At 34.9% G+C, this 13337-nt stretch overlaps 1 protein-coding gene across 1 annotated transcript; it reads right to left on the bottom strand.

The window, feature by feature from the left end:
* Nucleotides 1-4222: 4222 nt before the first annotated feature.
* Hey (Hairy/E(spl)-related with YRPW motif) lies at nucleotides 4223-13103 on the bottom strand. Its single transcript, XM_073082297.1, has 3 exons — nucleotides 12660-13103; nucleotides 11011-11219; nucleotides 4223-4829 (listed from the first exon to the last, which is right to left on the bottom strand). Exons 1-3 carry the CDS (start codon nucleotides 12842-12844, stop codon nucleotides 4306-4308), a joined length of 918 nt encoding a protein of 305 aa, XP_072938398.1. The 5' UTR covers nucleotides 12845-13103; the 3' UTR covers nucleotides 4223-4305.
* Between the last annotated feature and the right edge of the window lie 234 nt (nucleotides 13104-13337).

Raw genomic sequence — 13337 nt, 5'->3', positions numbered from 1 at the left:
TGCTTTTGTGTTTTATGTGAAGCGAGGATTTTGCGATACGATATGCGTTCAAGTAAGCCTATGAGGGTTGTAATATTTTTGTGATCCAAACATTAATGTAGAGACAAGGCTTACTACTTTAATACTTACATCCTCGTACTTGGTAAAAATACTCAACAACTCAAATCAAAAGAAAAAGAAATGTAACTTTTCAAGCAAGTTGCATCGAGTTTCCTATTAAGACTATAATGATTTTTTCATTCATTATTTTTGCACTTAAAATATAATTTATTTACTTAATAAAAATACCAATCGGGTGTTGTCCTAAATCTTCTTCCCTGCGTCACTGACCCACCTATGCACAGCTTATCAAGACGGGAACTATTCATATGTTCACGTTTTTCCATGGCGTAGTAGCCTTTCTTCTAATCTTTATAAACGATCGTTCAATCTGCTTAATGCGGTGATAGTCGAGTTTTGCGTAGAACACCACTCTAATATATTACTTGCGAATTTAACAACCGTAGCACATAGTTTAACTATGAATATGTTGAGCATTTTAAATATCAGAGTTATAGCGACGTGAAATTACATAGGTATATCATATTTAAATAAGTTAGATCTTTGTGGTCCTTCTTAAAACTGTAAAGTTAAGTTTAGTCGTTTTATATTCTGTCACATACATATATTTTTCGTATGTATTTCTGTTTAAAAAATATTTAAATGGCTATAACTAGTAACAACAATTCATTGTATTACATATTACATTTCAGCAATTAATTGTATTACAAAAATATAATATTTACCTAAGTATCCTACAAAAAGACACTTATAAAATATTAATAAAAGTAATTTAGGTCTGCAATTGTAAATTAATGAGCAGAATATCACATAAAAATGTAAATAAAATAGAAGACTAATTATGAATAAATTACGCAGACCCAGACTACTAGACCAATTAAGGTAATTCTGACCTAATAGGGTTTTAGTGCCCTTAATTGTATAATTCAGTCAATTTCCCCGAGTTACAAAAAAAAAAATAGCGGGAATGTAATAAAAAATTCGATACGCTTCAAAGGAAAAGTTCTAATTCAGGGCTTAATTTAATTTGAACGCCTCTTTTCTACTTGTTCGTATTCTAGACCTGCCGGCAGTCGCTTATCCTTGACTAATTCAGGGTTGTATCTCATTAATTTACGCTTTATTTCAGAGCAAAAATAAAGAGGAATTCGTTTTATAAAAGGATATACCTATATATAAGGATATATAAGCTTTAATTTAAAATATTTTCTAACTCTATGAATTTTGTCTATTTTTTGCAATTGTTACTTAATTAGTTGCGTCAATTACTTACGTGTTTAGTTTATTAAAAATATAGGATAGGTATTTCCAAATCAAGATATTTAGAAATAAATAACAACAATGAAAAACTAATTATCATATGATAGAAACTTAATTTTTATTAGATATCCAATAATGATAATAATTGATATAGGTACTGCAAGATACCAGACATTACGTTTCTAATCGCATGAGGGTCAACACTGCCTAAAACATTTTAATTTAACCCGATACCAACTCTCAATCCAAAACAAAAACTCCCCTTGCATATCTCTACTGTGCAAACGCGGAAGGAAGAATTTAATTACAAACATACGTAAAGGAAAACGTATCAAGTTATTAGAAATACCTGCGCACACTCAGACACACGGCTCGCACACGATCGACGAAAAAATTTGTTTTTGCACCCTAAACAACTTCCTACGGAAGTAAAAACGAGACGCACGACAAAGTGTATAGCTTAGACGCAAGTGCGAAAGGGACGCAAGCCGTGGGAAACATAGGGGTGGCGATATCCCATACGGTCGTTGAAGCGAGTCCGCGGAATACGAAATGCTGGAGCCATCTGGACGGTCCGTACCGGCTACACCTGTGCGATGCTATCTGCTAATTTATTGCTGACACCTGGACTATTGGTTTGTTAATTGGAATGGGCCTTGTCTTTGGGCGGGTATATCTTTTAGGATCATTTATACACTTGCGGATTGTGTATGTATTGCTTCGAAATATTTAAATACACTAATGTAAATGTATGGATACGGTCCTTGACATTTGTGCTTGACTGACCACCATGCCATTTCAAGTAAAAAATATAAAAATGAAGTGATATGGTTTTTACTTTCTTTTAATCGTTCTTACTTGGCGCCACACTTACGAACTTAGAGATAGTAAATGCCTTGATGATACATAAAAAAGTTATTGTATTTTGAATTAGATAATGTATAAATGCTAAAATGTAAATGTTAATAGTAAGTAATTAGTATTTTTATAAACATTCGTTATCTATAGGTAATAGAATCAGGCGGGCTTGCAGTTTAGAGAGCACTGCCAAAGATTGTAATCAACCCTAAGTGAGAGTCCCGTTATTAACTAGAAGTCCTTCGCGAAATTACAAAATTATTTGCCGATTAGTGTAAGCCTAAAAATGTTACAACGGTTCATTATTAATAAAAAGATTTCGCATTTTTGTTGTAGAGCAAGATTTAGAAGTCCTGTTGTAGAGCTATGCCCAACGACTACATTGGAACAAATCATGTAAGATTTATAAAACAGAACATAATTTATAATATTTTTCGAATTATAAGTATGACAGTTAAAATTGTACGTAAGTGAATTGTTATTTTAATGTTTTACTTACATTCTTGACGTTTTAAAGGAATTAATAAAACAAAATGATAAGATATATCAAAAATAATTTAATTTTTTTCAACAACCACAAGCATCACTTGAATATTTACAAATACAAAGTATCGTATGGATAGCTTTGTTGTAAATGTAAATATCATTTTACATTACATCTCAGATATATACAGATTAATATAATACATTTTTCTAAATATTTTCACAACCGTGTGCGTAATCACAATATAGTGTTCAAACATTCTTAATTTATAGGCGAAATAGTTATTTTTATTAAGATAGGTACATACAATTTGAAATGATAGTCTAAAATTATTATTTTTCTTTCTACTTTTCATTTTGTTTTAAAAGGAATAATACATCGTATTTCTGTTAATTGGTAATTGAAAATGACTGAACCTGAGAGTTTAGACACACTGCTAAAATATGAAAGTTTTACCTAAAGGTCAAGGTTTTAGCGGTGGTCTAATTATCTAGTCTAACAAAATTAGAAGTTTCAATATTCTAGAGATCTGTACAACTTTTTTGATTACCATTTACGACTTGTAATTCACACAATACAGAATTTTAGAATATCGATTTACATAAAATCTAATTGGAATGTACAAAAGATGCTATACTTAACATTTTTCAACAAATGGTAACAACTTGACCTTCGAGCCTTCGCTAAAGACTCAGGCAAACACAAGCAATTATGATTTTTATGTTTTTACTACGAGAGTTAGTGAAAGGATGTAGCGGCCGCGCGCTTCCGTGCCTCACGTCGCTTCTGCCTGGCCAAATTTTATATCATGTAAAATATTTTTATTGTTCACAGTCTTATGTGTTACCTATTTTAGCTAATGTTACTATTAAAGCTCGGATTTTGGTCCCACATCCATCGTATCTTATATAAACTTAAATCATATACTATATCGTATCACACAACTTATTATATACTTTGATATTCTACTAGTAACAGTCTTAAATAAGTATAATTTAGACATTTGTATTTATAGAGATCACAACAATATTTCGTGGCTCATTTTCAATTATAATAAAATTTTATTGGAGAACAGTATGTATGTAATTCTAATTAATTTTTCATGCGTAGTGTTTAAGTAATTTTAATGCATTTTTTACATAAATATTCGTAGTATATTTGATTTTGTACTGGCGTCTTCCAAACTATGGCGTGAACACTCAGCTACCATTATGTACAAAAAAGTCTATACGAAACAATACATCTATTTACTTTATCATATAGATTTCCATCTTGTTGGAATCTCATCTTATAACGATGACAAGTGGCAATTCTCAATTACTGTCCTAAAATGAAAAGTGCACAAAACTTTTTGATTAAATATTAAGACACTCTCAAACCATTTGTAATTTTTACTTGGGAAATTAACATATTTTATATCTTGGAAGCTTTGCATTAATTAAACTGTTCTTACATAAGTATATGTAAATTAATATTTATCAGCAAAACTTGATTTTGTTGATAGAAGTGTATCAAGAATATTTAATCATAAATTCTCAACTTTTATGTTCTTTTGTTTCTGATTATTTTGAGACACGAATATGAACCATTCCCTAATTTATAACTTTGTGACTTAGATTATGAACCACTAAATTATAAACACATTAATATGCTACTTCCGCGCCCCAGGGTCGGTAAGGTTTTGAACTATTCTGGGAGTACTGGTGGTGTGTGGGATGGTGGGGGTACGGCGCAGGGTAGTGCGGAACGGGAGGTGCAGGGTGGGGCCCGGGGGGTCCTGGCGGAGCAGGTGGGGCTGGCGGGTAATGGGGGTAGCTCGGGGCAGCTGACAGAGGAGCTGCTATTGCTGTAGGTGCTGCTACAGTTGCCGCAGTCGCTGACGTTGATGGATCCTGTCGATGCCCAAGGTCCGTGTAGCCATGCTGGGGCTGGGTAGGTACCGGGGCAGGGTATTGCGGATATCCCCAGTTACTCGACTTCGCTGCCAGTTCCCTCTGAGCTGCGAAGCACTGCAAGTGGCTCATGAGTCGCAGCCGCAAGGGGTCCTGGATGTCGAGCCCCTCGCAGCTGACGAGGTACCTGGCCACTTCAGCTGCGCACTCCCGGAACCCGATGTTGTGGTAGTCCATCGCATAACGCTGAGGATCATAGGCGAAGGTGTCGAGACCTGTAAAGAATAATAAACATTAGTTTTAAATATAAATTACACATTGTGACATACTAGTTATTGGTAACTTCACTGGCCACATCATATGTAGACTAATAATATAAGATACTGATCCAAAAGAGTTGAGAGTGTTGAGACTTATAAAAAAAAATTAACGCAGATTTTTACAAAATAGTCATTCAGACAATAATTCAGTAAAAAAATTCCAATAAATATTACAAACTAATAAAATGTTTATAATAATAGACTTAAGATATCGATATAAAGATCCTTAATAAATATAAGAAAAGAAATATAATACTTTCACATGGCAGGAAAATTTCATTGTATTATTTCTGCCCTAATAACGTCGTCTCCCATTTAATGATTACATAAGTACGTCTTATAACACATCTGTACATTTCTAGGTCTTCTAATTAGCAAGGTTACTCGATTATAGCAAGTTACCACGTAATCTAAGCATGAAATTACTCTAATATTTGCTTTGATGTCCAAAACTTCGTTGTAAATGTGAAATCAGGTGGAAATTACATGAGATTACACGAAACATGTTCCCTCGTCTCAAGGTTTGTTCAGGATGGCTTGACAATCTTAATATTTACCTAATATTATACCTACGGTCTATGATATAGAAGTTTGCGAGATAGGATGAATTAATCAATATATTCTATATACCGTCGTAATGTCTATGTATCAAGCCATTATCACACCAGTCTTGGACAGAGGTCTCCTCTCAAAGTGATAGGGAATTTAATCTAAATACTTTTTTGAGGAACTCTCCAGCGTGTAAGTTTTGGTCATAATTGATTTCTATTGATTGACGCATGTCTGAGATTCGAACCTCAGATTCAGGCTATTTTATGTAACCTCCCTAATTTACGATAACTTGTTAGTAAATCAACTTCAAGTAATCAAAATTGCGAAAATAAAGATTCAAATCCAAACAGCTTAAAGTACTGCAGTAAAATAATTAAATTAGTACTCCTATATCGAAGTACCTTCAGATCTTGAGAATTTAAATGTTAACTTTATAATTACTCAGTGTTTTAAATAAATTAAAATGTTTCCTATTTTTTACTACTAAAGGTAAGTGACCTTTTGAGTCATTTTTAAGTACAAAAACTTATTCAAAACGTTAAAAATAGATCGAAATATACACAAAACAAGATAAAATGAAGTTTTCAATACGGGAGTCGTAGAATTCAGACACACAAAGGGAGAGAGTATTAATACGATTGGAAGACAAAAACCTTTGTTCGTATGCAGATGGCACTACGATTTGCGTATGAACAAAACTAGTACAAACAAAAAGAATGCTCCATTCATACTCCTCACGTGTTTCTTACGCAACAAGTATTGGAAAGAGATGGAGCTTGTTGGCCCTAAGTGCGACAGAGATGTTGTAACGGGAACCCCAGTTCCGGTGCTCCTTGCGGAAGGGATCAAGATCCGCTATCCGAGGTTGGATCGAGGGGCGAGTCACTGGGCCACCAGGCCATGGGGTACTGCGATGTAACAGACGGTAAAAGTCATATTCAACTTGAATATTACGATTTTAATGAAGTCGTTCTTATTAGTTAATGTTCATGTTTTAATTTTGTTGTTTATCTTAAAGAAATTAGATATGATGCTTTTGAAAAATGTTACACTCGTCTGAAATTATAAACGTAATAACTATAATGATTGAAATAATTGAGTATTTAGGACTTCAAAATGTTTGTATTCGTGTTACTTTCGTATTCATATAGGAAAAAAATATCCATTATTACTTACGTATTATTACTATGTCGTAAATCGTAACCTATCGTAAAATTTCTCTTTTTGTATTTTTCAATGAATTGATTTGTTTTGTCTTATATCTACTGTCATTTACCCACCCTATATCTACATTATAATATATGTTTCAATAAAAAAAAATCGTAAAAAGTCCGCAGTCTGTCGCCTCTCAATATGCGTCAGTTCTACAACGAGTTGTTCCTACCCCAAAGTGACATTTAAAAAGTCTTCGTACAATTACGTTCCCTTCCTTCCGTTTTCGATATCTTGCCCGTGTTATTGAGTTTTTTCAAGGGTTTCTTCCGAAGTTTTTTTAAGTACAGGTGGGCAACCCTTTCGTTAGACGTTTCCGGTCGCAACGCGTGATGGGATCATATAGAAAAAGATTAGGTTCTTTATGTTGAATAAATTCTCAAGATCATGGCTGTAAGTGACAAAAACACGGGAAGTTCTAGAATGGAATTAGGTATTAAATGTAATAATACAGTAATTAGATTGTTTCCAGAAACTTACATGGTCAAGTCCTATTGAAGTGTCTAATTGAGAGACTTTGCGGTTCATATTAAATTAAAACACTACATTCATGCTTTATATAAGTTTGATCTCTTCGCATGTACGCACGAATATTATGTCAGAAGGTAGCCGATGGATTATTAAAGGTATTTTTTTCTGACTTTTTACAATCAAGTTATTTTTGATATTTAATTGACAAGTGGGTAGGTAACATTCGGAAACTACTTAGAAACAGGTAAACGTAAATAACAGCCTGCAAAAAATATTGTATTTAAACAATGTTATATTCGAGAATGTTCTCGGATTACAGTCAGCATACGTTTATCCACATAAATCCTTCAATAAGCGATATCCCGTTTTCCCTCCGCATTAGGCATCCCTCCGCTGGGGTGGGCAGTGTGACGCCGCGGGGCACGGGGTTCCCACGCGGCATGTTTGCGCATAGTAAATACGTGTAAGCTGATTATCATTGCCCTGTTTTGATTAAATACGCATGGTTGCGTGGTTTATCAGTTGTAGATATTGCAATAATGAATATTTATTTGGTATTTTAAACATTTTTTTTGTTCCTATTGTACAAATCAATTGTTAACTTTTATTATTCTTATTAGAACCTTCAATTTTGATTTGAACTAGATAATAGATAAATTTAACCACAAAAATATTACTACAAATAATTGATTCCTTTTTTTGGATGGTAAGTGGCTACTGCCGCCCATAGACATCTGTAATCAACTCCAGATAAGATTAGATATTCCTACCTGAGGTCGGCCACAGATGCGCCGCTATCCTTGGGGACTAAGCTGGAACGCCTTGGAAAAGTATGTATCCCTTACTACACCCTACAAACCGGAACACAGCAGCGCCTAACACTGCTGTTATTAGGCAGAAATAGGTGTGGCGGTGGTGCCACCGGAGTCGAACCATAAAGAGTTCTACCACCTTCAAACTACATACATACTATTTGATAGTCCTTACATACTATTTGATTTAATAAAATACCAATGCACCACAAATTCAACAGAGTTGACAAAAAATGGACCATATTAAATGATTTGACCATTTGGTCATAATCGCGGTATCATTTCCTGTTTAGAGTTTTTTTGGCGCCAGGTGGCGCTCTGGCCACACTCTACCTGGTAGACCGTTGTGACGTCTCATGTGATTCATTGTTCACGCCATTTTGATGCTTGTTAACCGTGATTTAATATCCAGTTTTGTGTTAAAAGAATAATATAGTTTTGAGTTAATCTTTGATTTATGTCGATTAATAATGACTAAATACTGTTGGCCTAAAGTGTTTCGAGGGTAAATTTCAAAGATAAATAAATTTTTGTTTTTGTAAAAAATGTCTCTAGATATTATGTTAATATATTTTTTATTTATTAGGTAAATTAGATTTTTTTGCTTTCCGAGTAGTTGAATTATACATATTGAAAATATATTACCAAAATGTTATTTTTTTTTGCGGTTATTAAACTCGAAAAATGAAGCTCTACTATACCAATACAGCTCAAATTACTTTTAGAGCTCGCAATAAATAATAAAATTAAAAAACAATTACACTTAAATACTTTGTTCCCAGATCATGAATGGGAGCCCTTCCGCCCTTGCGGTTTCACGACCAGTGAATGCGGCGGCGACGCGTGTGAAACGTACGAGTAGTAAAAAAAATATTTTGGGGTCAGTGTTTACACATTGTTATAGTGTTTTATAAATTGCACAAAATCGTCTCGTAGCCACAAAAATAAAATTATTTTTTGGGGTCGTGTATTTTTTGTGTTTCATGTAGCAGAGGAGTCAACCTAATGGTGGTCATTTTCGCCCAAGGATATTTCTAATGTAATTGAATTCCTCTCTCTGGTCTTTTTCCTAACACACCGTTCAAACCAAAACTTAGCTAAATCCCGGTTATTGGACAGAAATAGTTAGAAATATGCAGATTACGCTTGTCGTGGCGGTTGTGTTACCGAACTCGAACGACAAAGGGTTGGTGGGTTCTTCCTTTATTTTGTGTATAAAAAGTGTACCTACTCGTAGCTTTAATTCGCGATGTATTTTTATCTCGTTGGAGTGTTGTAAAGCTCGTTGTTTGCGGTTCGTGCCTGCGCAACGCAGACACTGCCACTGATAACAGTATTTATTTTATTAGTTCCAGCCTGCCGTTATATGCTTATTTACTAGTATTGCATATTGTGTTTGTAAACAGTTTTTGGTAGATGGGCATTAATAAAGATTCTTATCATAATAATGAAACATAATCGTTTCTATCTATATCACTATACTCGTATGTGTTTGAAGGAATACATGAAAATATTAATAAATGAACATTATTAATTTTTTCATGTATTCATTCGTTCGTTTAGGTGTATACTGTACTTAAAGTTCTAATCGTTTAAATAGCTGTTTATATCAACAAAATGTTTATCAACGCATCTTTTGCCAGCCCGCGAAATTTATTATCTAAATACCAACTATCCGTGTCTGGGGGCACGGAAAAGCCCCACCAATTCAAGAAAAAAATAAAAGCGGCATGACCGTACCATTCTTTTTTTGAAGGCTTTTCAGGCTTAACTTATCTGAAAGCGCCCTGAAGCACAGCACCGTGATATTTTATACACAATTTTTGCCTCGGCAAGTAGGCGTGTCTTCAAACTCAAAGGTCAACGGATTGCCGGAAGGATGGTACAATTATTTCGAATGTCAATTTGTGGTTGAGGAATTGTGGTTTTTTACACTTAATTATTCAAATTTTCATCAACGATATCCTTTTCGAGCAATTCGAGAATTTCGGGAATCTACATATATACAAAATCTGTTGTTAAAGATCATTTATTCTCAAAAGAATTGGTTACAATTCACTTAAAATCTGTGATGAAAATTAAAAAAAAGGTTTGCCTGTTTGTCCTTATGCTGAGGGTCCTAAGCGCCCATAATTTATGTAAATAGCCATAGGTATTAGAAACTCATTTTTCTTCCTCCTAAACATATCTCAAGTTATATCCAAGTACATCACATGTCATTACAATAACATAATTCTACATCCGATGTTAAGGTCAACATTATTAAATTCGTGTACAAGGTCGTATTATCAGTGTTATCAGTCAGTTCCCACGGGACGCTCGCTTCCGGGTCCGGCAGGTGGCCACCGTAATGGGACATGATACGTCTCCTACGCGTGGGTGGACTAAATTGATATGGATAGTCATATTATACAGGTTTTATTTTAAGTATATATTTCCCTTAATTAGATATAAAGATCGAAATTTGACGTTGTCAATCTTTGGTAGGCCTAACATTGGATGGATTGACTCATATGACTTTGCCCTTAAAATATAAAAAAACACTAGATATTAAAAACAACAGGATTTAAGAAACCTTTCAAGAATTCAAAAAACAGGAAATGTGAATCGTTCAAAACTTTTGCTTTTTAAGATGTGGCTAAACTTTTTATCGCAAATCATAACGGTTCTTTTGTTAATTTGCGGAAGCGGATGTTGTTTTTTTTTATACGAAGGACAGGTTTAAGAGCGACTAGCGGTATCTGTAATTAAATTTGTTGAAACTGGGATCTTGAATTTTATGTTTTGTACTTTTTAGATGATCGCGACCAAATGGCGTCGGTGCAGTCGTGTTAAGAAGACTTCCGGCCAAGGTAGCAACAATTCGATTCCCAGCGACAAGAAAACACTTTCTGGCATCGTTTACAGACGCAGTAAGAGATGAGTTATAGAGATTATATTTTTACAGCGAATTTATATCAGACGCATGAATGCTGCTTAAATGATGTGCTTAAATGAATGAATAAATAAAAACAAGTTACAAATGATGCGTAATGACGGAGCTAAATAAGCAACAATGCTACAACGAATCTAACTTAATTTAACCTCACCTTTAGCATGTAGCATCTTCAAGTGGTCGACGGTGAGCTGCAGGATCTCCGCCTTCTCCAGCTTGGCGCTGCCCTGCTTCTCACAAGCGGCTGGTACTAGCCGCTTTAGCTCAGTCAGCGAGGTGTTGATGCGGTCGCGTCGCTTCTTCTCGATCACGCCGCGCCTGCGCTTGCGCGTCATCAGCTGGCACGAGTCCCCACCTGGAGACCTGGAAGGAAATTTATTCGTGAAGTAAGTATAATCTGTATAGTATTAAGCAAGTAAGTAATTAGGTATACTGTCTTTTAACCCATTATTGTTCTATTGCTCTGTTTTACTTAGAACAGGAGTCACGGGCACACATCACTCGAAATAAGTTAAAGGTTAAAGATTGTCAATTAATACGGAAACCATATTTCCTAAAGAAAATACAAAAAATATATGGAATGCAAGTAATAAAGCACCTGTTCTAGAGTATAAGGAATTACTTATTATTGCGACATATATTTTTTTTAATTCTACACTGTTAACCTAATATAATAAGTGCATACTACATGAGATTATGGAATATAACTCAGCCATAAATAAAAAAGCTTCTACAAGAAGATTAAGCAGGAACCTTCACATAATATTAGTATTACAGTAAGTCGTCAAAATTACAAACAATAATTTACAAAGAGGACTCCAAAATGCGTTTAACCTGGTGTTAAATAGCTATCAGTATTCGTCAGAGTAACTAGTAAAAGTTAAATGAAATTGAAAATAGGTCGCCGTCGCTAAGCCAAGTTCAGACTGACGAGATCCATTAAAGAGAATACTTCAAGCTCTAGAGGCTACGGTAATAATGATCGTGTTACAGAATAAAGATTTTACCTTTAAGGACAATATATTAAAATTCAAGAAATCTTATCTATTTAACGGTAAATTGTTAAATTGTATACTCATAAAGTGATTAACATAAAGTAAGTATCTCATACTTAATACGTTTCCCAATCATATTACTAATAAAATTATATAACTGCATTTTTCTGATTACACTGTTAAAACGGATGATTAGTGTTTCATTAACTCGTAGCACTGCTACGTGCGTAGCACATGCCAACCTCCATTTACAGGAACTTACGTAGCACCGTAGCGCCGGCATATCAAAAATAGTATGCGAGGTTACAATAATAAAATCCGAAGTTTTAATAAATATTTACTTTTTTTGAACAATTTTCAGTAGTTAATGACGCGTTAAACTCTACTCGAACCCACTGTTTTCACTTCTTTACAATTGTTAAAGATCACTAAAAGCAACATGAACAATTTTAAGCTACATGGATCTAGCTACATTTGCACTGAAAAAGCGAAGTAAGAATTTATAATAAGAAAATTAATGTATTTGTCTGTTTATAGACCTGGTAGCTAGTAATTTCAAAATACTATGCATTATTTATTTTAGCTTGTACGATACCCTGTAAGTTCACTAATTTGATTTCACAAACTTTGTATATACAAGCGGGTTATTTATAGTTGTTGTGAAACTGGAGATCGACTAAATCTGGAGTGAAATTTAACGCTAATATTGACTTTTAATTGGTACTTACGTCATAGATAATGCTTGAATTAAACTTTGTGTTAAGATAATCGTAGTTTAGATAATATTGTTATTATTATTTGTACTCACTGTGCATCTTTGCTGCTCTCCTCCGAGAAGGCATCGTCTTCGCTTTCTGAGTGTGTTCTCTTGTTCCGCTGCGCCGGCGCAGGTGGTGCCGCCGGTGCTGGAGGACCCCAACCATAGTTCCACTGTGGGGGTTGGACCTGAGCTTGCTGAAGAGGAGCCGTTTCCATATGCCTGTGGTACTCCATCTTCGTGGAACACTGGCGCAACTCGTAAGGTCCTTTGATAAATAATCTAGAGTTTTTCACTTTTAAACTGTCTTATTACAACCACAAGAGATTCAGAGTAGTTTCGTACATAAAATGTACTACTAAAATCACAATAACCTTGAACAATTTTCCACACATGTATTCGTTTTGTAAATTTTCTCGCGCACTTTTCTCGACGTCGGAGGAACTTCCCAATTACCGGGATCTGCATGCGACAGCGCACGCTCGCCCACGTGCGCACGCGTGGCTCGTCCGCCGCGAAGTGTGCGCCGCGTGCCGCTCCGTGCGCCGCCTTGCGCCCCGTCGGAACTGCCCTTTGCACCCCTATACCACGGACAACACCCAACCATGCCATACACAACCCTATTACAAAAATATAAACACCAAAGCAAATGCAATTCAAGCTTGGCTTAGGTGTAATAGTGCAAAAATTAATACCCAAACGCAGCAACCCATTTTCAATGTTATAGTT

This window comes from Epargyreus clarus, unplaced genomic scaffold, assembly GCF_041222505.1.
Source record: "Epargyreus clarus isolate Ecla_fem2 unplaced genomic scaffold, WU_Ecla_fem_2.2 ptg000003l, whole genome shotgun sequence".
NCBI classification, from domain to species: Eukaryota; Metazoa; Arthropoda; class Insecta; order Lepidoptera; family Hesperiidae; genus Epargyreus; species Epargyreus clarus.
The sequence above is the reverse complement of the archived record's forward strand: the minus strand, read 5'-3'. Positions and strand labels throughout refer to the sequence as shown.